General features: G+C 38.7%; 1 protein-coding gene across 1 annotated transcript in view; it reads left to right on the forward strand.

The window, feature by feature from the left end:
• The first annotated feature begins 157 nt into the window (after positions 1-157).
• Positions 158-22639, forward strand: part of GXYLT1 (glucoside xylosyltransferase 1) — a 34427-nt gene continuing 11945 nt past the window's right edge. The window contains exons 1-5 of the mRNA XM_018080861.1: positions 158-183; positions 9586-9678; positions 19547-19721; positions 20695-20820; positions 21677-21928. Coding sequence (XP_017936350.1) covers positions 9626-9678; positions 19547-19721; positions 20695-20820; positions 21677-21928 — 606 coding nt within the window. The 5' untranslated portion in view covers positions 158-183; positions 9586-9625. The remainder of the gene's footprint in view (positions 184-9585; positions 9679-19546; positions 19722-20694; positions 20821-21676; positions 21929-22639) is intronic.

Below are 22639 nucleotides of genomic sequence, written 5' to 3' on the forward strand. Positions count from 1 at the left end.
GTGGCGCTGCTGTGTCTGGGCTGCGGCGTCTGCTCGCTGCTCTACGGCCTCAGCCAGCTCGCCCTCTCGCTGGAGCAGGAGCCCGGCGGCGGCGGCCGGGAGCCGCAGGCCCGAGACCCCGCCGCGCCCGGCGTCCGGCGGCAGGCGGGGAGCGCGGGGCCGGGGCGAGGCGGGGGCCCGAAGGTACCGGCGCGGGGGCCGGGGCCGGGCGGGGGAGGCACGGGCGTGGTTCCCCCCGCATTCCTGCGGGGCGGGCCGGGAGGCGGGAGCGCCGGGCGCCGTCCCTGCCGCGGGCGGAGCGGGCCGCGGCGCCCCTGGCTGTCCGGGGCCGGGGCCCGGGAGGCGCTCTGGCGGGGCGGGCGCGGTGTCTCCGTGCAGCGGTGTCTCCGTGCGCTCCCGCTCGGCGCCCCGCGGGCCGGGCGCCGGGGAACGGCGGCTGGAGAAGCCTGGAACAGACCAGGCAAACTTTCCGAAGTGGCGTTGCCGTCGGCCAATGCCGCCCCCGTGCGCGTCCCCGCGGCTCAGAGCGCGTCCCTGGCCGCTCCTGGTAGGACAGGGCGGAAGGGTGCGTTTCTTTTTTCCAAGCGAAGAAAATTTCAGGGTGCTCGTTCAACTCTGAAATTTGGTAACTATAGAGTTATCAAATATAACTTCATTGAAGCAAAACTTTTTATGGGATACCTTAATACAGCCAGTCTTCTCACAGAGACTGGCGAGTTCAGTTCTGCAGTTAAAGGGATGTAAGTGTGAGCATCTCGCACTCTGCAGAGTCACATTGTTCTGTTGCCTGCCTCCTATCACCAGAAATTTTTATGTGGTCAAGCAGTGAGTGAGATTATGGAATGAAAATTAGTAGTTTGCCTTCAGGTTTTATTTTCCTAATACTGTTCACTAGTGGCAATGGGAATCCTAATGCCAGGAAAAGAGAAGTGACAAGGAATCTGTTACTGAAACTGGAGGAGGAATTCAGGCCTGACCTTTCTGGGCCAGCCTACCTCTAGCTCTGCTAAGATTCTAAAGCAATTTAAAAGAATGTGAGTTTAATGGTTTGGAGATGGTCACTCCTTCCTAATGCTGCACAACCTCTGGCGTCCCCCACTACTTTACACTGCTTTTGCTTGTCTGAGCACACAAATGAGTTGATCTGGCATGTTGACCGGCCTGAAAACCATCTAGTTTTTTGCCAGCTCAGCGCTTTGAATTACTTCATCATGTAATTATGAAAGTGTCAGTGCTGGTGCAAAGGAACTATGGAGGATGGTAGGATGACAAACTGTGACTTAATAATCTTAAAATACTATGAAACAGCATTCTTAGTTACTAGGGGTGGAGTCAGCTGAAACGCGAAACCCAGCTTTTGACTGGTGTAACTACTTAGAATTTTTTTCCCTGTACTTTTGCTTTAGTTCAAATTAATACAGATTATGACTTGAAAAAAATGTGAGGATGATTGTTTCTCATTTCTAGTTCATGATTAAAAACTCATGAACAGTTGAAATCTACTGGTTCTAAGGAACACTAACTGAAATAAAAGAGTTACCTTTAACAGTTTTATATAAGATTTTATTGGTTTAATAAATCAGTTTTTAATAGAAATGTGAGGAAAAAACGTATGTATGATATTTGTTTTACTAAGGAAAACATGCAGTTTACACGAAGAAAAATTGTATTAAGTCAATAAAAGATGATAATCTAAATAATTTTACTAAACATTGAAATGACTTTCAAGTGCATCATGCTCATGGTTACCAAAAGAAGAACCAAGTTCATTTTAAAAGCTGTACTCTTTCAGTATTTGTACCGAAGTGTAGTTTTTAAATCAAAGATATGAGTGGGGAAGAACCCCAGCAATGTGCAAGAAGCTTCTTGCTGGAGTGATGTCAGATGAGATATAAATCTGCTCTGTGTTGCAAAGTAGAAAAGTTTTACAAACTGAGAAAGTTCTTTTCTAAAGGTCTCAAGTACCACAAATAATTCCTGTGTATAGTGTCATGGAGGCATATCTCCTTGCAAAATCAGTGTCTGTTGTCGCCTCTGTGGGATTTCTTTGCCTGTAGACTGCTGTCAAACTGAAGGCTCAGGAAGAACATCCGCTGTTGTAAGTTATGGAAACATACTGTTTGTGCAAACAGTGTGTGCAAAAATCTAGTGGCGAGTCAGTCCCTTAGAACAGTCCCTTAAAGGCTTTTGTTTAAGGAAAAATTCTGTCCTGTGACAGTTAAGAAATACCCCACTGAATACTCCCTTAGATGCATGTTTCAGTTATTCTAAAGTATTAAAACTGCATTACGTTCACTTGTGTAAGTGATACATGCACATCTTAGTAAATATATTGGTGTCTTTCAGTTTTTATGCTTCAGCTGTTCCTTCAGTGGAGACTGAGCACAATGGCCACATGGCTGTTATATGCCCACTTTTAACTATCTTGTGACTGTGTAATATCCTGAAGGGTCCATAACCTTATAGAAAAAAATGTGTTCCGATAACCTTCTAATCCTTCTTAAAGTTTAATGTTTTATATGTATTAATAGTAACTTTCATAAATGGGTTTCTTCAGCTGTTTTCTCTGACAGCTTTAAAATACACTTCAGCAAAGCAAGTCTATCATCTGAAGGCATTTATGCACTCAGCAGTGTTCTTCTCTTCTCTTTAGCCAAGAAGGGTTTTCTTTTTCTGAATAATCTGGTTTAGTATATCCCATAAGGGCAGAAAGAACTTGATCATGCTCTGGGATGGGGAAGTTGAATTTTCTGTCAGTTTTTAGAACATGCAAACATGAAAACTGCAAGCTTTGACTAAGGCTTTAGAATACTATACCTGGAAGAATTTAGCAATAGTGATGACACATTTAAGTAGAAAATAATTGAAAAGGAAATACCATATTGAAACTAGAATTACAGCTTGAGGCACGATCCTCCAATAAGCATAGTAATTCAGGGGAACTTTTTGGGTAATCAGTTTGTTAAGGAGTTGTTTGTTTCAAATGCTAATCTAGCCTGAGGAACAAGAGGGCTGAAAACTAAAGGCTTGTATCTTGAAACTTGGTCTAAACAGCTGAAAAACCTTTTAAGAATTTAATAACTAAATTAAGGTTGGGTTTTAGCTGTGCAGTGAAGGTAAATTGTCCTATTGATTATTCATTTTAGTGAGAAAAGGAGTAATAAATAGTCAGTACAGACATAAGTAATAGCTAAGTGAGCAGTGGACCTGAACTTGAAAAAAATGAAAGCATATTGATGTTTCTGCTTTCAGAAAATACAAAATCAATCAAAAGGCAGTATATGTAGTCAGCCTTTTTTTCTTTGCTAGTATGATTTATGGATGAAGAAGGTGGCTAAGAAAAAAATGAAATTAAATTAAAAAAAAAATCAAAACCAGAGTACATAAACATATACTTGCTACAGTATGTTATTAAATAGTGCTGTAATCTGCTGTCTGTGGAGCATCCATTCAAGTTAGTCTTTTTCCACATGCTTTCAGATGAGTTAATTAGCAGACTGAGAAGTGAACCTTCAGTTAATTTTATCAATATTGCCACTTCAGTTAGGCAGATAATGTTCATCTATTCAGGGCCAAAAAAGTGCTATTCTAATGGCAAGTTTGAGAAATAGAGAAAGAATCAATCTGTTGTCAGTTCTGTGATGTTAGCGAGGTCAATGAATTTGACTCTATTCAAATGAAACATTTTTCCATTGTGCTGTAATTTAGCATTTTTGCAGCTGGCCACACTGTTTTGCTGTGTGTGACACAGATATCTGACTGTATCAGTCTCTTGCTCTCTTAACTATCCTGGCAAGGGGAGAGTTAAGTGGATTATAGTGCATGGAAAAGTGTAGGAAGTATATCCATGAGCTTAGCAGAGGAGGGTGACTGTGACAGGTAGTTGGTTCTTTCCTTGGCCTGTACAGAGCTGGTTTTGTCTCTATCAGAGCTTAACCAACAGTTTCACCAGTCTGCTTCTCAGCTATTCTTGAGAAATTGGTCCAGAAACTGTCTAAGAATTGCAAAATATGAGTTAAACTTCAAATCATTGAGTGTTTCATCCTTTTAAATTGAAAATTCATTTTAAAAATCTGCTGAATTTGTCAAGCAGTTGACTAGCAAATGTTATTTTACACAGAAATATTTTAAATTAATGAAACATTATTGAGATTTTTCCAGTAAAAAAGTTTGGCATCTGTCAGACATCTAACATTGCTTTTACTGTCTCCTGTGTAATAAAGCCATTGCCTCTATGACAAAGTATGTCATGACAAATTTGTGATATTGCTGCAAATGTTCAGGAAAAGCTATTGAGAAGAATCAGAAATTCTCAGTGTATTTGGGAGTTGCGTTGAGCATTTCATCATCTCAAATTTTTATTCCTGAGTGATTATGAACAGGAAGGAACTAAAAAATGCTGCTTACCTGTTTTGCTGCATGTTGTGGCTTATGCCATAGGAAAGACACCAGGCTGTCTCTCTTGATTGATTCATGCAGTTGATCAGACCTGGGTTGTTAATGCAGTACTGACAAGGACACAGTACTCATGGCTGCAACCCTCACCATTTGGACATTCTGCTAAATTTGCTGTGAAGTTACAGTGGTATAAAAGATGCCACATGGATTAAAAAGTATTCTTTAAAGTAATCTTCATTAAGAGATTACTGCTGATTGTTGTGGAATTCCTTATGGTTAAAACTTGACTTGCCTGAGCACAAGGCCTCAGTCTTCATGACTGCAACTTGTGCATTGCTATGTATTTTGCACAATAATTTAAAATTTTCCTGTAATTCTGAAAAGTTTTCAAATCACAATACAGACACCTTTTCTATGTCTGCACTAGTAAAATTTTTACTATCCAGTGATGTTGAAGCTAAAGTACCTGATAAAGGCAGTTATGAAATGCCTCGTTTCTTAGAGAAGAGGTACCTTGAATTGGCAAACAGATCAATGTCTGTGACACCAGTGATTTTTGAAACTTCATATTTCTTCATTTTTATATTTTTGACAATGGTAGATGTTAGGAGTTGTCCACTTCAGTAGTGTGATGGAGGCAAGGCTGCTGCATTTCTATATTCCTGGGTCCAGCCAGCTGAGCATTTATTCTTAATAGGAACATATGCTCTTAGTGCTTACACACATGGTTGGCCACAGAGATCAGTGCAGAGAAAACATCACTTACACAAGACAAGTCCTGATCCTGTTCCCTTCTCTGGCTGATGAGGGTGAAAGGCTTTGGTGAAAAATATATTAAGGTTTATAATGTGGATCCCTCCAGTAACTGATCTTAGACACTCATTCTGTTCAGGAACTGCCTCCTGGTCCTCTCTTTTCCACTGTTGCTAACCTGGGTGTGCAAACCCATGAGCCTTGCAGACCCAATTCAGTTGCTGGTACTCACACCCTTTGGATGTGCACACACATGTAAAGATGAATACACTATGGATCTTTCCAGTTACTGTCTTTAGCCTTGTGGCAGCTGGCCACAGGATTGCCTCATGCAAAGGGGTCTTTCAGATAGCTGGCCCTGACCTATAGCCTTAAACTTAGCCAATCCTCAAACCCCAGGTGGCTGGCTTAGACCTTCTGGAACTTCCAGTAGCCATCCCTCAGACCCTAATCTCTTGTGGCTGTGTAAGAGAGAGGTTCTTTCAGTAGCTCAGACCCTCTGTTCTCTGCAGAGCCTGGCCCAGTCTCATGGCCCATCTGATAGCTGTCTCCCAAGCCTCTTGCTCTACTGGTAGGCTTGTCTGGTTGCTGGTGTGCACCAGCGTGCACACACCTACATGCTACTTGCACATGTCTCTCCAGTTCCTGGCACTGCAGGCTTGTTGGCCCCTATGATCTCTGGCCATCTTTTCATTTGTGGGCATTTTGACCTGTGTACATGCACATGGAACAGAGCCACTCCTGTCACCCAGGAAAACAGAAACTGAGTTTAATAAGAAGGCTGGTGATCAGGCACACAACATGGCCAATCATATTGACTGGCAACCTGTTCACATGTGACTGGACCCTCTTATTTTCTCACTGTTTTTTGTGTTCTCATTTCTCCCTAGTTCACCTTGAACCCTCAGTGAGCCCCACACCCCTGCAGGCCGTACTCCCATTAGGCAGTTGGTGAGGTGCTCTGGAGAGTCTTTCCTGTTGTCTCATCTGGTGGAACTTCTGCCTGGTTCATGGGCTCACTGGGCATGGGTTCATGCTCCCCTGAACTGGGGCTGGGCCAGGGTGCTCCATGTGCCTGGGTTAGACTGCTGTGTTTCTTTCACCTGACATTATTTTTGCTTTCTCTTTGTGGAGAGACTGTCCTTTAATCACATAACTATAATAGATGAGAACAAAATATCCCTCCCTAGTCGTGAAAGTGACCATTCCTGTCTGACTAGTTAGTAACCTTGCTGAAGTGACAATGACTGTGCCTGTTTGATGAACATATATAATGCATCTCCCTAGTTTGTAAAGTAATTGTTTGTAGTCTAAGCTTTCCTCAGATTTTATTAAAAATAAGAAAATATCTTCATGAATTGCATTTGAAATGATCTTATTGTGAATAACAAGAAGAAAATTATTCCAGTCTCTTAATCCTTTGTATGCAAAAACTTATGGTCAATTGAGAGAGACTTCTGTTGAAAGGAAAATAGTCTTAGTCTAACATGAAGTTACAAACATACATATCTTAGTAATGATTTGGTTTTAAATGTGAAATTTATGACTCGAATCCCATGCTGATAATGTTGTTGTGCTGAACAGAATATTGGAGAGGCCTAATGTGTCAGAAAAATGACTTAGGCATTACTTCAACCCTGTCTCTTGCCTTGGTAGTTTGGATAGGATAATAGCTCAAGACAGCTAAGAAAACTGTTGTTGACAACTGGAAGACGAATACCCTGTAATAATAAGACAAGGACAAGGGATCAGACCCAGCCAACACGGGTTTGGGAAGGGCAGGTCCTGTCTGACCAACCTGATCTCCTTTTATGATCAGGTGACCCGCCTGGTGGATGAGGAGAAGGCTGTGGATGTGTCTACCTGGACTTCAGCAAAGCCTTTGACACCATCTCTCACAGCATACTCCTGAAAAAGCTGGCAGCCCATGGCTTGGACAGGGGCACTCTGTGCTGGGTTAGGAACTGGCTGGAGGGTCGGGCCCAGAGACTGGTGGTGAACGGGGCTGCATCCAGTTGGCAGCCGGTCACTGGTGGTGTCCCCCAGGGATCAGTGTAGGGCCCAGTTCTGTTTAATATCTTTACTGATGATTTGGATGAGGGGATTGAGTCTCCCATCAGCAAATTTGCAGATGACACTAAGTTGGGGGGGAGTGTCAATCAGCTGGAAGACAGGAGGGCTCTGCAGAGGGACCTGGACAGACTGGAGAGTTGGGCTGATTCCAACGGAGTGAGGTTCAACAAGGCCAAGTGCCGAGTCCTGCACTTTGGCCACAAGAACCCCATGCAGCGCTACAGGCTGGGCACAGAGTGGCTGGAGAGCAGCCAGACAGAAAGGGACCTGGGAGTTTGGATTGACAGGAATTTGAACATGAGCCAGGAAGGATATTGAGGTGCTGGAGCAGGTCCAGAGAAGAGCAACAAGGCTGGTGAAGGGACTCAAGCACAAGTCCTATGAGGAGAGGCTGAGGGAGCTGGGGCTGTTGATTCTGGAGAAGAGGAGGCTCAGGGGAGACCTCATCACTCTCTACAACTCCCTGAAAGGAGGTTGTAGCCAGGTGGGGGTTGGTCTCTTCTCCCAGGCAACTATCAGCAAGACAAGAGGGCATGGTCTCAAGTTGTGCCAGGGGAGGTTTAGGTTAGATATTAGGAAGAAATTCTTTACAGAGAGGGTGGTCAGACACTGGAATGGGCTGCCCAGGGAAGTGGTGGCTTCTCTGTCCCTGGAGGTTTTTAAGATGAGACTGAATGTGTCACTTAGTGCCATGGTCTAGTAACCACAGTGGTAGTGGATCAAGGGTTGGACTTGATGATCTCAGAGGTCCCTTCCAACCCAGCTGATTCTATGATTCTATGATTCTAAGAAGACAATAATCTTCCAAACCGGAAAACTGTTTTTGAGAGATTGTCTATTAATGTATCCTAAAAGTATTGAGAAACAGTTACTTTAAAAAGCTACACAGTAGAAATTGTAAAGATTGCTCTTCAGATAAGTACAAGGTCCTAATGTGCCTTGAAGTTTTTAAAAAACTTCAAAAGCCACAAAGATTGATACAAGAAAGAATATAGCAGAGTGGTTGTATGCCATTGTGGTTTTATACCATTTACTTTAGTAAAGATGAGTGCAGATATCTTAGTCACAGTCTATTTTCATTTTTTGTACCTCCCTATTTATTTGTGGTGAGCGTTCTTAAGTCATGACATAAAATTACTTGAAAACATGTATCTACAGAATACAAGGATTTCCTGTGATCTCTACCAAAGAACTGCATCGAACCTCCCCCCCAACACATAATGAGGCTTTGTGAAACTCTGTGTTTATCAAGTCGTTTTTCTCATGTGTTATAAAAAGAAGAAATTACACAGCTTGCCATTTTCTGGTGCCATTATTTGCAAAACATTGGCCTTTACAGATTCCAGATGATGCTACCAAGATGATGCTGATTCATTTCAAACTTGCAAAGCCAACTTCCAGAAGAGGTCTGAGCTATAGTCCTTAAATACCTTTGCATTGGCAGCTTTTGTGTTGGTTTTCTTCTTGCACATGTCTTTCATTCACAGATATTAACTTTCAAGGGAGAATAAGCACTACTGGCTTTGTGTCACCAGAGCAGGGAGCAGAGAAGGGCACACAAGAGTATATCCCTTGCTTTACAATATTCTGCTTGCTCATTGCAGATGTGCAATATTGATGTTGATTTTCTCACCAGAACCTTTGTCAATATGCTGCTGTTTCTATTTTTAAATATTTCCTATATTGCTGTTGCATAAATGTAATGGTGAACTAGTAAAACATGTTTTTTTAGTTGTTAGTGTAGCACAAGTCAATAAATTATTAGTCTTGCTATTAGTATAGAGGAAAAAACTTGCCAAATGTGGTGATCATTTCTGTATTGCATTAACCTTTTGTTCTGAAACAGTGGAATTCCTTGGTGCTGCAAAGCCCTATTTTTTATTAAAAATCAAACCTGCAGGTTTGCACTGAATAGAGTCATGGATGAATAGGAATTGTGTTAAATGGATATGTAACTTTGAAAATTAAAAGATATAGTTGCTCCTCTGCTTTGAGTAGACAAAGATATTGAAGAGGTGAAGGAGTTCTTTCTAGCAGTAAGTGTTGCAATTTGCTCTGTTACCTATGGGACTTAATTTAAGCCAAGAACAGAGAAGGACCCTCAAAAATCACAGCCCCTCTGTTTTTTTCTCTGTGAAAATATGTGAAGAGGAAAGGCTAAAGGATGGGACCCTTCTTCCTTAAAAAATCCTCCTGGTTGGCACCTAATACCTCCTCCTTTGTATTCAAGTTGCATTGCACAGCCAGTTTTCTGTCAAGTAATTAGCTGTTCAAGTTATATTTGAACTAGAAGATAATACATTTAACTTTGCCATAAAATCAGTAACATTTATATAGGTTATTTTTGTCTTATTCTGTTAGGTGTAAGAATTTGTCTGTATCTTTCTGGAATTCCTATTGGATGCTGCCCTCTGATGTTTGTGGAATGAACTGCTTTTGGGAAGCTGCTTTTAGGTAGGATCTGTTATTAAATAGTACTTTATTATTTGATTGCAGACAGGTGTAGCTGCTTTTTAGCAAGATGACAAAGCAAAATATTTTGATTGCTTCACATTCATTTCACCTGCTGATGTTGTGGTTTCCTTTAGCTTGGTTTTTCCTGGTACATTATGTTTTAAAATTGTAGACCCAAGTGTTACTACAGAGTAGTTTTTTTCAATTGTGTTGCTTCATTAAATAGAAACTTGCTAACATCTATTAAAAGCCTGCCTGAATATAGTCTGAAAAGTTAATGATAAATTATTTTCCTAAAATAAAACTTGCACAGTAATACCCATGATGTAACTTGCAATAAAAACTGGCAGATACACTTAGTAGTTAAATTCGGATTTTTTTTAATTTAAGTTACATGTTTTATAGAATTTGAGGAGGGTGCTTCATCCAAAAGCACTGAAACAACGTTTTAGAATGTTCTTTAAGATACATTATGTTAAAGCATAGACTGTGTCCTTAAAGTTGCATCTTTGAAAATAAGTTTAAATGTCTTAATGTGATTGATGGTTCATATGCTTTAGGCTGCCAGATTACAGAAGCAGCTTGAAAAGAAACAAGCTCCCTGACATTCTCTAACCTGCATAGCTCTCTTCAGTGTATAACTAAAATTTAAGTCAACTTTTCTTATATTTAAAATTTTGCTGATAATCCTTTCAGATCAGCAGATCTACCTTTTCTTCTTAGTATAAAGCTTGAATATTTCTGGGGAAGCAAAGGGGAAAAAAGTTTAGCTTCACAAGACTTAATGTGTTTTTGAAAATTTTGATTGTGGGAAAGACTTTAGATCACCTGTTCCCATATTCTTCTCTGCTTGTGTGTTGTCAGTGCTTTTTAAGATCATCAGTTGCCAAGAAGTTCCTTAAAGAGATTGCTTAGATTGATTTTTAGTCTGTTAGTGAACTGTACCTGTAATTTGGGACTGCTGAGTTTTTCTCGCTACCCTTGGTAGCCAGTGTGTCAATCCATAGTGATTCACCTGACTTCATTAGGCAGATTTAGCTGTCTGAATGGACTTAATTAACTTCTTTTTTCCTCAAAGGTTAGCTTTTGGGAGTCTGGCTTTATGAAGTTTAGCATAGTGGGATAAAACAAATATCAGTGCTGTTGTGGTTGAGGATGTTGGGGCTTATTTTATGCTTAATGGAGGGACAGGATGTGATTGTAAGCTTCATTTAATCCTTGGACATCTGAGCCAGTCTAACTCTTGTCTGTTGCTGAAAGAGGACAGGGCCTTGCTGTCTTCTGACCCTATTGACCATGATGATGTCCATGAACTCTCCACAATACATTCAATGTAATGCACTAAAATAGCAGAAAACTTCCTTTCTGGATTTTCTGTCAGGCTTGAGGCAAGTGGGACCTTGGAACCAGAAGTGGAAGACCCCATGCAGTTTATTTACACATACCTTAGGTTGTAACTTGTATTCTCCTATTAAGAATGCCACATGTGGCTGTGAAGACAAGTCAAAGTATGCATTGATATGACATTACTGGATGAGTCCACTTCCATGATGAAACAATTGCTATGATGAACCCCTAATATTTGCAGAATTTTGTGTTCAACGTTTCATTTTGAAATTGAAAGAAAAAAAGCTACTTAAATGAGTAAAGGGGGTGTGGTGTTCAGATTAATAATTTCAGATTGAATTGGATTATTTTATCAATATATTACTATTAAATTAATCCCCATATATTGTGCTGACTCTGGTGCTTGTTGAATTCCTCAGTGAGATGCTCTAACTTCAGAATGGGCCAGCATGCTTACCCCAAACTTATTCTTACTCTGTTTAATGAGTTCAGTTGATGTTGGAGAGATGCAGTGAGTTTGTGTAAGAGAAGTAGTGGGAAAGATGGCAGAGAGAAGGAGAAAGAGTTTTGTTTGACTCTCAGAGGAAGAATGTGTATTGTACTAGGTGCACTGAGAAGCTGAGAGGTACTTTAAATGTGATATTTAGTAGTTGTTCTCAGGTTTGCAGTAGGATTTTTGGAGGAAGAGGAATGAACGTACTTGCATGCAAATTTATTAACCACAGCAAGTGAAGTCTAGCATTCTTTTTTTCTGAGATTGTATGTGTAGGGCCACTAGAAGATTCTTCATGAAGAATCTTTGAAAGCTTTGTCTGTAAAGAGTCAACATTGTGGTTCTAGATCGGGTATCTTTTGAAATGAAATGATTGTCCTACCATAATAATGTCTTTATTCCAAATAATTTCATCCTGGGTTGACTAAACCTTTGTGTTCATCATAGGTGTGATTGTTGTAGTGAGGTACAGAATAAAGCTAGACTAGGAAGAGACTATGATAGGGAGAGGGATATGAGAAAAATTAGCACATATCTTTAATCTATTTGGCCTGATTTAATCCATGAGAAGAGAACAGCACTGTTTAACCAGATCATAAATCAGTTTGTGAATGGAGTTTCTAATGTTCTATTCTTGCTGTTTCAATAAATTAACCAAATGAGAAAAGCAGATCATACAGCTAGAATATCTTTGCCAATAGTACAGTCATAAAATCTATCTCAGTGTTAGAATGTCTCCTTTCCATTTTCCAATGAAGTTCTTAATATGTTGGGAGGTAGTCCTTCAGCTTTTTCATTTTTAAGCATTTTTGTCAAAAAAAACTTAGCTTGTTACCTCTCTGTTTCTAACTTGAAATTCCAGTGACCTTTTTTTTTTCCTGGATATCAGAACCACGGGGATTTGTTAGTCCATGAGAGAAAGAACTTGGCACAGACATTTTTGAAATGCAGCTTGCTACATCATTTGCTCTGAGTAGCTCCAAGTGTATAAAGTGAAAACTAATGTTTTTTGGATTTGTAAGATTCAAGTACATATGCTAGAAGTGTTGGAGACATATAGAGGAATCTGGACAATTTTTAGGAGAGAGGTATATATATAGACTTCAGTATAACTCATGCGATAGTTCATTTGAAATCAATGAGCTCTGAGCAGGTGCTGATTGTAATAATGGATAATAAGGATCTTGTCTCTGAGTTAATCAGTATAAGATCAGTTGCTTATTCTGTATGTGGGAAGAATTTTGTAGCTATTCTGCCCCCACATTTTTTACCACCATTCTGATTATCAACTTTATTGAGAGAGAATGTTTTGTGTTGTGCTTCTGACACAGAGTATTTGTTAGCTTTCACATTGACACAGGAAGCATGAGATCGCTTTTACATACAGTGGTATGGATTTTATCAAAATTTTAAAAATGCTGATAAAGGTAACAGGCTCAAGTTTTGCATGGTCTAGATGATGCATATCTCACCTTTCAAGGTGTTCAGTGTCATCTAGCTGGAATGGCTGCTTATTTCCTACTGGGACTGATTAAGAAGAAATTCTTAGGGTTATTACTATGGCTATCTGACCAGCCTGATTTCAGTTGTTGCATGTTGACTCTAAGTGGATTTTAACTTGTGTTGCTTACTAAAAAAGAAAGTTTTACTAATTTTTGAGTATATTGAGGTTCTTGTGGTGTGGATATAGTGAGATGAATGGTGATAGTTCTGAAAAAAGGGACTTCTCTAAACTAGCTAGCTCATTAGAGGATAAGATTTCAGACTTGTAGTCAATTTAAAATTATTAATATATCGTAACTTCAAACCTAATCTACTGAGTTGGCAATTGAATAGATTACATTTGGATGTCATATGCAGTGGTATCATTAGCATACTTTTACAAAATAAGCTCTGATTATGACATGTTTTTAATTCAGCGCAGTAGTAGAAAGTTAAGCTGAGTAAAAACTAGAATTTTCATCACTTTAAACTCCAGATAATGTCTGTAGTTACCTTCATCCTACTTCTAATAAGTGTGGGAATGATTTAACAGCTGCATTTTAATCACTGTAGGCTTTGCTACCTTCTTACTTCCATGCTAATTGTAGAAAACACCTCTATGGGTAAAATATTTGCACTGATAATGTGATTGGCTCTTTATACCGAAGAAGAAAACACATTTGCAGGAGGCTTCTGTTTATTCTTTTAGTAAGTGTAAACAACTTTAACACAGCTGAGCCTGACAACCTAGTTCATTTGGTTATAATATCAAGGAAACATTGTTTAATGGTGTTATGGAAGGACTGAGAGACTTTATTAAGCGACCTCGTTTAGGAAGCTGAATACTGGATACCTCACATGTTATAGACGATTCAGAGAAAAGATCAAAGAAAAGCAAGGCTGCTGTAGCTTTTTCAGAACAAGTGTAGGAAAACTTGATGTAGAATAATTTTTAAAATGTTTTGTGTAACCTACGAAATAATTCTTACTTTTTTGTATTACTGGTATGTAACAGTGGGGGTACATAAAAACTAGTGGTGCAAGTTAGGATGATGGCAATTTTCTCAGAAAGTGAGAAATATTTTTACATAGTTCAAAACTCATGCAATTAAATTCAAAATGATAATTCCTCAATGAATGGACCAGAGTAAAATTTAAAAGGACAACGGAGGTCAATTTATTGCTTCAGTTCTTCATACAACTCTGCTCTGGATGCTCACCTTTCCTTCCTTGGCTCCCCCAGACATGTTAAGGCAATAGGAGAGGACAGCTTGATTACCACCGTGTTTGTGTAGGGAGCTTCACGTTGACCCCTAGGAATGTTCTTGGTAGTACATCAGCACATGGGGAAAACAGGAACCCTAGTGCTCCAAGTTTGTAACAAAGAAGTAAGGGGGACTGTGGCTACTTTGTGCCTTTGCTTAATAACAGTGTGTCTATACTTAAATGTAGCTTAAGAAAAGGGGAAAAAATTGCCCTGTTCGCACTGACACTTCTTTGAAGGTACCCAGGTCATGCTGTAACAATGTGGCTGCCCTGGAAGGTGTGGAGCCTGGAAGGCAGCAGTGTATGTATGCGGCAGAAGCCGGTGATGTTCTGTGACCTCACTAAAGCAGGATGGGATTGGGTTAGGCTTAATGATCACAAATCAGATTCAGTTGTATACAAGGTGTTCCTGAGGGTTTGGTACCCTCTCACCTGTATTCATGTGTTATGTGAGAATAGGAGAACCCTACCTTAAACAAATGCAAGTGACTCCCACTGTGGTACCTTGTGTCGAGTTTGGAGGACAGAGCTAAGATTTTTGTGGAGCTGGTGGGTATTTTAGTGACAGTAAAATTTGAGTTGTTTGTTTTTTCCAGGAAGTCCAGCTGGGATGCAGTGAAGGTTCTGGAAGAGTAACCTGTCAAAACATACCTTTGTAGCCTACTACCAAAGTATAGCTTCATAATTTTAACTGACCTAGAAAAGCTAATTTAATATACAATGCATCATGGTAAACATCTTTAAATAGCAGGCAATGTCTTGACAGATAGGCTCTGGAAAACCTTGTAGCAAGTTTATTGAGCATATCCAGCTATGTTCCTCTCAGAGGTTATTAACCCCACAGCAGAATTAATCAGTATAGAATGAAGGTCTACACTTGACACAGAAATACTTCAGGGCAAGGCTTGTACCTCACTTTATGCCACTTCTGAGCAGCATGTTTTAAAGTATATGGTGTCCAAGTAGATTGTTTTAAATGTTTTCTAAACACATGGGAGTATGCGTGGACCTCTGTCTCAAGTGCTTTATTTCATTTATTTTTACTATCCCTACCCCTCATGTATAATTAGCACCCTCAGACAAATGAAGTTCTTTTATTTGTCCCTAGAGACTGAAATCCTGTCAAGGCATCCAGATCAGTATCTTCTACTGGGTTACAGCTGCATTCTTTCTTTTGCATTTTAGTTACCAGAAGTTTTTCTTTCCCTGCAGGAGCTAGGACTCCCACATTACTGGAGGTCTTTTTTTCTCTAGGAAGTAGGGCTGTCAAGTTTTCTTTGTGAGTCTATCCAAAATACTTACTAAAATACACTTTGTATTTCACTCTATTGCTTCTTCTGACTTCTCCACTAAGTTCTCCCATACCAAAAGAACAGGCTATTAGTAATTAGAAATGTGCATATAAAAATCTACATTTGTATTTTTTGTGTTTTCCACGTTGCCTCTCAACAATTTTTTTTAAAGTATCTCACTTTTGAAAGTGTCTTAACCCTTTCAGAACCTGTATTTGAGGTTCAATAAGGGTTCATACCAGAGCTGTGATACTCTGATACCAAACTGGCTCAGGTTCAGAAAAGTTACTGTTCTTGTAAAATAAATTTTATTTTGCTTATTGTCAAGTCAGCTACTGAACTGCTAAGAAAATTTTATTGCTAAAAGATCTTATGTCACTTGGTCATACCAGACACCGGGATGTCTAAATGAGCATATTTCTCCTTTCCCAGGCTACAAGTGATGTAGTTGCATGCCTAACTGGAGTGGAGAAAGATGGGGAGAAGGGTTACAGAGGCTGGAAAATTCAGAAAGGAGAACTAGAGAAGGGAGCAGTTGAAGGCAGATAATTTTGAAAGGAATTAGGGGAAAGACCAAAGCCATGTAGACATAGTAATAAAGAAGGGAGTGAGACAAGTCATAGGATAGATAATTGTCTCTGTGGGTGGGACACATTCGTATTAAAGGTAAGACTATAGAGCTCAAGTTGATAAGCTCTGGTGGACAATTTACATTTTATGCTGCCTCTAGTGTCAGGAAGAGGAAAAATTGATGAAAGACGCTCCCAGCTGAGCCAACTGAGGGTTAGCAGTAAGAAGTTAGTGTCTTTGGATGAAGGATAGGCTTTCCCTCTGGGAGTGGAGGGAGGTGTATATGCAGGGAGAGGAGCAGCACTGAGGCCTGGTTACTGAAAAGGAGGCTCTAGTTCCCAGTGGTCTCTATGCAGGGAAGTCAAATGCAACTTATAATCACTAAAAAATGTCTCTTCTCACTAAAAGTCTGCAGTAAGAACCACAATTCTGGAGTCTCATAACTTCTACCTTAATATATTTCTGAGATCTAATACGTCTCAATCCCTTCGTAGTGGACAGTCCCCAGAGGGGATGGCGGCCTGTTCTTTCCAACAGTTTCTTGCTCCATCTGTTTCAGGGATAAAACTTTGTTGTGAACTTGTGGATTTGAGTCCAGCTGTTCCCTGTGTTGTACACACTGAAATTCAGTTGTTGTTAGTTCTTTCTAACTTTTTTTTTTTTGCCTTTAAGAATTATTTTTAAGCACAGATTTAAAAAATTGAGTCAGAAATTCATATAGCAGAGATTGTATGAACAAAACAACTGTAAAAGCATTTTAATACAATCAGTCATTTTTTTGTTGTGTGGTTTGAAATGTTCTTTTATTCACAGATGTCACTAGATGTAGAAGTAATAAAATACAGTCTTTGAATCTCAGTACATTTTAGAATTGCTTTGGCATAATCTTTGCCATACCTTATTCATGGAAAGCCATGTGTTACATGTGGTTCAGGAGCTTGGCTTGCAGCTGTGCAGTTTGTGTTCATTTTGCCCTTATTTATAACATGGCCTTGTAATATCACTGTAGGCTTTCATGACTTCAGGGCTTAATTATTGTAATTCCCTTGTCAGTGGATTAGTGATGAGGCTAATCTGCTGCTTGCAGCTTGCTCACACTGTAGCAGTGTACTTACTTGTGGGTTTCAACTGCCCTCATCATATTCAGCTTGCATTGTGTTTTTTACATTACTACTTACTACATGGTGTAATGTTTAAATTAGCTTTATGTATAAAAGTCTGAATGGGCATGCCTTGGTTACATTTCAGGATGTTTTGTGTGTGTGTTAATCTAAACTAATTTTCCAGATTTTGCTGCAAGACTTACAAAAGGTTTCAGTCTGCAGATTAAGCTGTCTGAATATAGATGTCTGCATATTGGTGTCTATGTCAAGTGGGTCTTAAACAGTCATTAGAATTGAAAGAGCATAGAGGGTGATCCAGGTGACAAGCCATTTGGTTGCTGAGAAGTAAATGGTTAGTGTTAATCGAGGAGCACTTGGGTATCCTAGAAATCTCATTAGGACTAGTAGATACAATATCATCTTTGAAACAGTCTTTTTGGAATGGCACCTGGAGATCAGGTGCAATATTCTAGAGCTTATTAAATGGCACTACACCTATGTTAAAAATTGATTGAAGCCTTAAGTGTTTACTTTGAAATAAGATGAATTACTGTCTATACTCCATAACCTGCTCACTATATCTCTGTTGACTTTAATGAGACTTGGGACAGAGTCTCATATGTTAGCATCTTCATTTATGTCCCCTGCTTTGGATCTGAATCTGACCTATGAGGTCTTTCATCCATGGGATTTTTAATAATACCCCAAGCCTTGACTTCAGACTGGCTGCATGTTTTAGTTAAAATTTTATTAATCTTAAATCCCTGTAATACTGTATTTTTTTTTGTTCCATAGCATTAAATTCTTTCAAACCTCAGAATGTGTTTTAAATGTAGCAATTATTTATGGCACTAATATTCAGCAGTTTTACAGTGATAACTTTGCCTGTATTTTGCCTCATGTAACTGAAAATAATGTGTATTGCTCTTCTATGCCCTAAAGAAAAAAAGGTGTATTTACATACTATCTATTGTCAATTTAAAGGAAAACTTATATGTGCACAGTTACATAAATTGGATGGAGATTGTGCTAAGAGTCACATCTGTTAATTTCTGTTTTGAAGTGTCTCTGTCTGACAAGTTTCTAAGAATAGGCGGTTTGTCAAGCATTTCTCTATTGTTACTAGTTTAGGAAAGCATTTTCTAACTTCAGTATTGGTTTTGTCTGCATAATTTGGCATTAAACTTGCAATTTAAACCTTCAGATACTCTTAGTTCTGTTAGCCCCCCTCTTCCCATAGTCTGTGAAAATAGCTCAATGCATATTGTTTTGAAGATGGCCTTTGAGTTGATGTATGTTTAAAATCTTTGGAAGCTTTTCTGACTAATTAAATATATGAAATCCAGGAGAATATGGTTTATGCCCACTGTTTGCCACCGAGTTAATGATATTTACTTGATGATAATTTTAGCCTGTTGTATTAAAGTAATGAAATAACTTCAAAATGTACACTGTAAAAGACATTCCAATATGCACCATAACTGTTGCACAGGTATCTTCAGGAGTAAAGGATTTCCCAGTCCCTACACCTTGCAGTGGTTTAGCCTCAAGTGGTGGTCAGTGTATGTGGTCAGTGTACCTGAGGGATTTTTCAGAACTACTGGGAGCACGAGGGCATTCCACAATACAAAGCCACCTGAGCTATTAGTCTGCTGCCTCTTCCTACCCAAGTTATACTCCTGCAAGATGGAAGTATGGGAGAAAACTTTTTGTGTTTTGTCAGTGCTTAGATGAAGTGCTGAAGCACGGGTTTGGCAAAGAAGGACTTACTGGAGCAGAAAATGGATAAAATTTTTGATAAAATCAGTCAAAAATGTTTTTAACAGAACTTCCTGAAAGTAGAGGTTATCTCACTTCTGCTGTTGAGTTTAACTCTGCTGTATTTGTCATTTTTATCCCAGGGAAAGGGAAAAAAATCAACTCGTGTAGACTGAATATGCTATCACCCTTACACATTTTAATGTAACTTCATGTAGTCTTTCCTTTGAAATAGCTATTTTGATGAAATTCCCTGCTATTAATGGATAGTAAAGTTACTAAGAAAGTAAATGTTTGTGTAGTTTCTGTATAGCTCTTCTATGCCTGGTTTTTCCATTGTAGGCTGGGATAGTGGGAGTGAATACGAGAATGGTTGAGGTTAACGTAATCTATATGAGGTATAATGCTGAAGTTTGCACGTTCTCTTTGAGTTATATTTTGCTGGTTTAAGTATGATAAAGGGTATTTTGTTAAGTTACTTCCTGCAGTAAGTAGTAGTGCTTTTCTTTAAGCGTGTGCTAGAAATGATGTCAAATGAAAAAATATTTTTGTATCAGATATGATTATATGAAAACACATCCTTCTGAGAAAATGCATCTAGCAGTGGTGGCCTGTGGTGAAAGACTGGAAGAAACTGTTACTATGTTGAGATCAGCCATTATTTTCAGCATCAGACCTCTCCACTTTCATATTTTTGCTGAGGACCAATTACACGAGCGTTTCAAAGACATAGTAAGTATTCGAAGAACGAATTCAATCAATTTGTAGCACAATTTGAGTAATATAATGCAATTTCTCTACTTGGGTAGTAGTTGTTTGATACAGTGACAGAAATGCAGGGGTCTAGAAATAAAATAAGACATTTGCAATGTTGAATGGAGATTTTTGAGTTTTTTTTTTCCTGTGGAAGAGTGCCAGTTGCTGATATCAAAGTTCCTCCTAGAGATAGACCAAATCTTCGTGATTTGTCACCTTAAATCTGTTAAATACAAACCTATGTTCTGAATACAAACCAGTTATCTGTTATCTTGTGTGAGCTTATTTAAAGTTGGCTTTACAAGAAAAAATTAGAGATTTGTCCCTCTGCTTACAGCATGAGTCAGCCTTGAATTGTTGAGACAAACTGAAAGATCAGTTTTTGAAAATGGTAGATATGGTTATGTCTGATTTTAGTAAATTGTAGTTAATGAATATAACATTATGACTGTAGTAACAGTTTTAGAAGTGGACTAGGCTATAACTGTGGAAGGTTTTATTTTTGTGCTTAAAATGTCATATTACCTGTGACGTGAATGTGTTATACATGCTTATGTGTATATGCTAATGTTATGTGAGCAGTAGCTGGCAAAAATGGAGTAAGTTATTTTAAATTTAGAAAGACTTCCTGTTATTTCTCCTGTGGAAACTAGTTGAGGGGAGAAGTTTTATTTAATGTACTTACTTTTTGTAAATGCTAATTTGTTTTACGTCCTCTTCCTTTTGCATATGATGTGATATGATGTGTTTTCTTCATAGTGACCTGCAGGTGCCCATTTTTTTCGATTATTTTGATTAGCTGACAGATTTTTGTAGTTCAAGAAGCATTTCTGTTATGAAAAAGAGATGTTGTAGTTGTGTTCAATTATGAATTTGAATGGGGGATTGATTTATTTTTTGTAATAGAATTGAACGGAAGTAATTTCTGTGATTTCTTCTTTTCATATAGCTTGACGAATTCCCCTATGAAGGAAAAGTTAATTATACGTTATATCCAATAACATTTCCAACTGAGAGTGCAGCAGAATGGAAGAAATTGTTTAAACCATGTGCTTCACAAAGGCTATTTTTGCCAGTAAGTTACTCTGTAATAGGACAATGAAGTCTGTTTATGAAGGATCAAGCTGTCCTTGTTAATCTGATATCTACTTGGTTTAAAATGAAGGACTACTACTACTCCTGAAAGTTACTTTTATGACATCCTAAAAAATCCTGTGAATTTAACCACCTTCTGTGGCACTAATACCCTATGGAATAAAAGTCCTTTTCTCACTTGCTGCATTATGGCACAGTATCCTCAGAGAGAGGTATAGTTCATGTCATCCTCTCAGAGGTAAGAAGGATTTATCACGCCTCATCTGCTCATTTGTTTGAAAAGTTTCCTGCATGCGTGGGTCTGAGAAGTGTTAGAGAAAATGAAACAAGAAATGGGCTATTGTTGCCAGTGTTTTGTGCAGCCTTTTTTTATTTTGCTCGTCTAAGACACCTCAGAAATCATTCTTCAGGTTTGATGAATTAGAGCAGTAGCAGCTGTCTCCCAAACACTGTCTCTTCTGGGGCTTTTACATCTCTCCCTTTTTTGGTTATCTGCATGGGAAAGCAAGGGAACGGGAGCAAGACAGGAGCTCCTGTTAGAGTAATGTTTCGCCTGGCCTGCAAACCTACTCCTGAGGAGCCCTGGCATATAAAATGTAGACTGAGTGCCTTTGCGTTACTATTCTGTGTAAAACCTCTGTTTCCTTTATTAAAATTCTTTAAAATGAGAGGAGTGATGGCAAATTCATTGACTGCAAACTGTCGGCCTAAAATGAGTTTATTTGCATATGGCAAAAATGTGTTAAACTTTATTGTGTAATGGCAGCAACTTCTGTTTTATGAAGAGAAGTTCAATAAAACTAAAAAGTTTGGTTTTAAATTTCTTTCTCTCACAGTTAATCCTCAAAAATGTGGATTCACTACTGTATGTTGATACCGACATCCTGTTTTTGAGGCCTGTTGATGATATTTGGTCTTTTCTGGGAAAGTTCAACTCCACACAAATCGCTGCAATGGCACCAGAACACGAAGAGCCTCGTATTGGGTGGTATAATCGCTTTGCTAGACATCCCTATTATGGAGTAACTGGAATTAATTCTGGAGTCATGTTAATGAATATGACACGTATTAGAAGAAAATATTTCAAGGTATGTGTGTTGGCTTTATTGCATTTTCTGTGGACTTAAGTATTTTAATTCTAATCCTGTTTCAAATTCATGTGTATTTTTCAGAATCTTTTTCCTGTAATTGTAATAATCTTCTCAAAGTACGCTGTTTAAAATAGAATATAACTATTTTTAAATGTAAGACTTGGAGTTCTCGAATGTCAAGCGTGCTTGATTGTTTTAATTTTTATTAGTTCTGAGAGATCCTTGACTTGGTAGAATTTGCTCTAAATTACATTTACCAGTAGATATGCCAGCATTTTTAATTCAGTGTAGCGATCCCAGAAAAAAGTTAAAATAAACTTGTACCATGTGTAGTTGTATGACCAGGAGGTGGTGCTAAAACATTTAGTAAGGTGTTTAAAACGAAGGTTTCCAAATTTTGATCTTTTACATTGTAACCAGGTGGTTATCACCCTAAGTATCTTTTTATTTACTATGAAGTCATAGTTTTGTAGACAATTTAGTTCATCATGATAGTATTTACTACTACATGCATGAAAGCAGTGCATGCAGCAGTAGAAATGGATGTTGCTTCTTAAATGGGAAGTTTTTTTCTTACATACTTGAAACACAAGGACAAAAACAGTGCTATGTGATTATGCTTAGGGGAACAGTGCATCTCTGCTTAAGAGAAGTTTGATTAGGGAAAAATAGTCATGCAGTCAAAAACTTTTGGAAGTGCATCCATAA

Source organism: Manacus vitellinus, unplaced genomic scaffold, assembly GCF_001715985.3.
Source record: "Manacus vitellinus isolate BGI_N305 unplaced genomic scaffold, ASM171598v3 scaffold_5_pilon, whole genome shotgun sequence".
In the NCBI taxonomy this organism is placed as follows: Eukaryota; Metazoa; Chordata; class Aves; order Passeriformes; family Pipridae; genus Manacus; species Manacus vitellinus.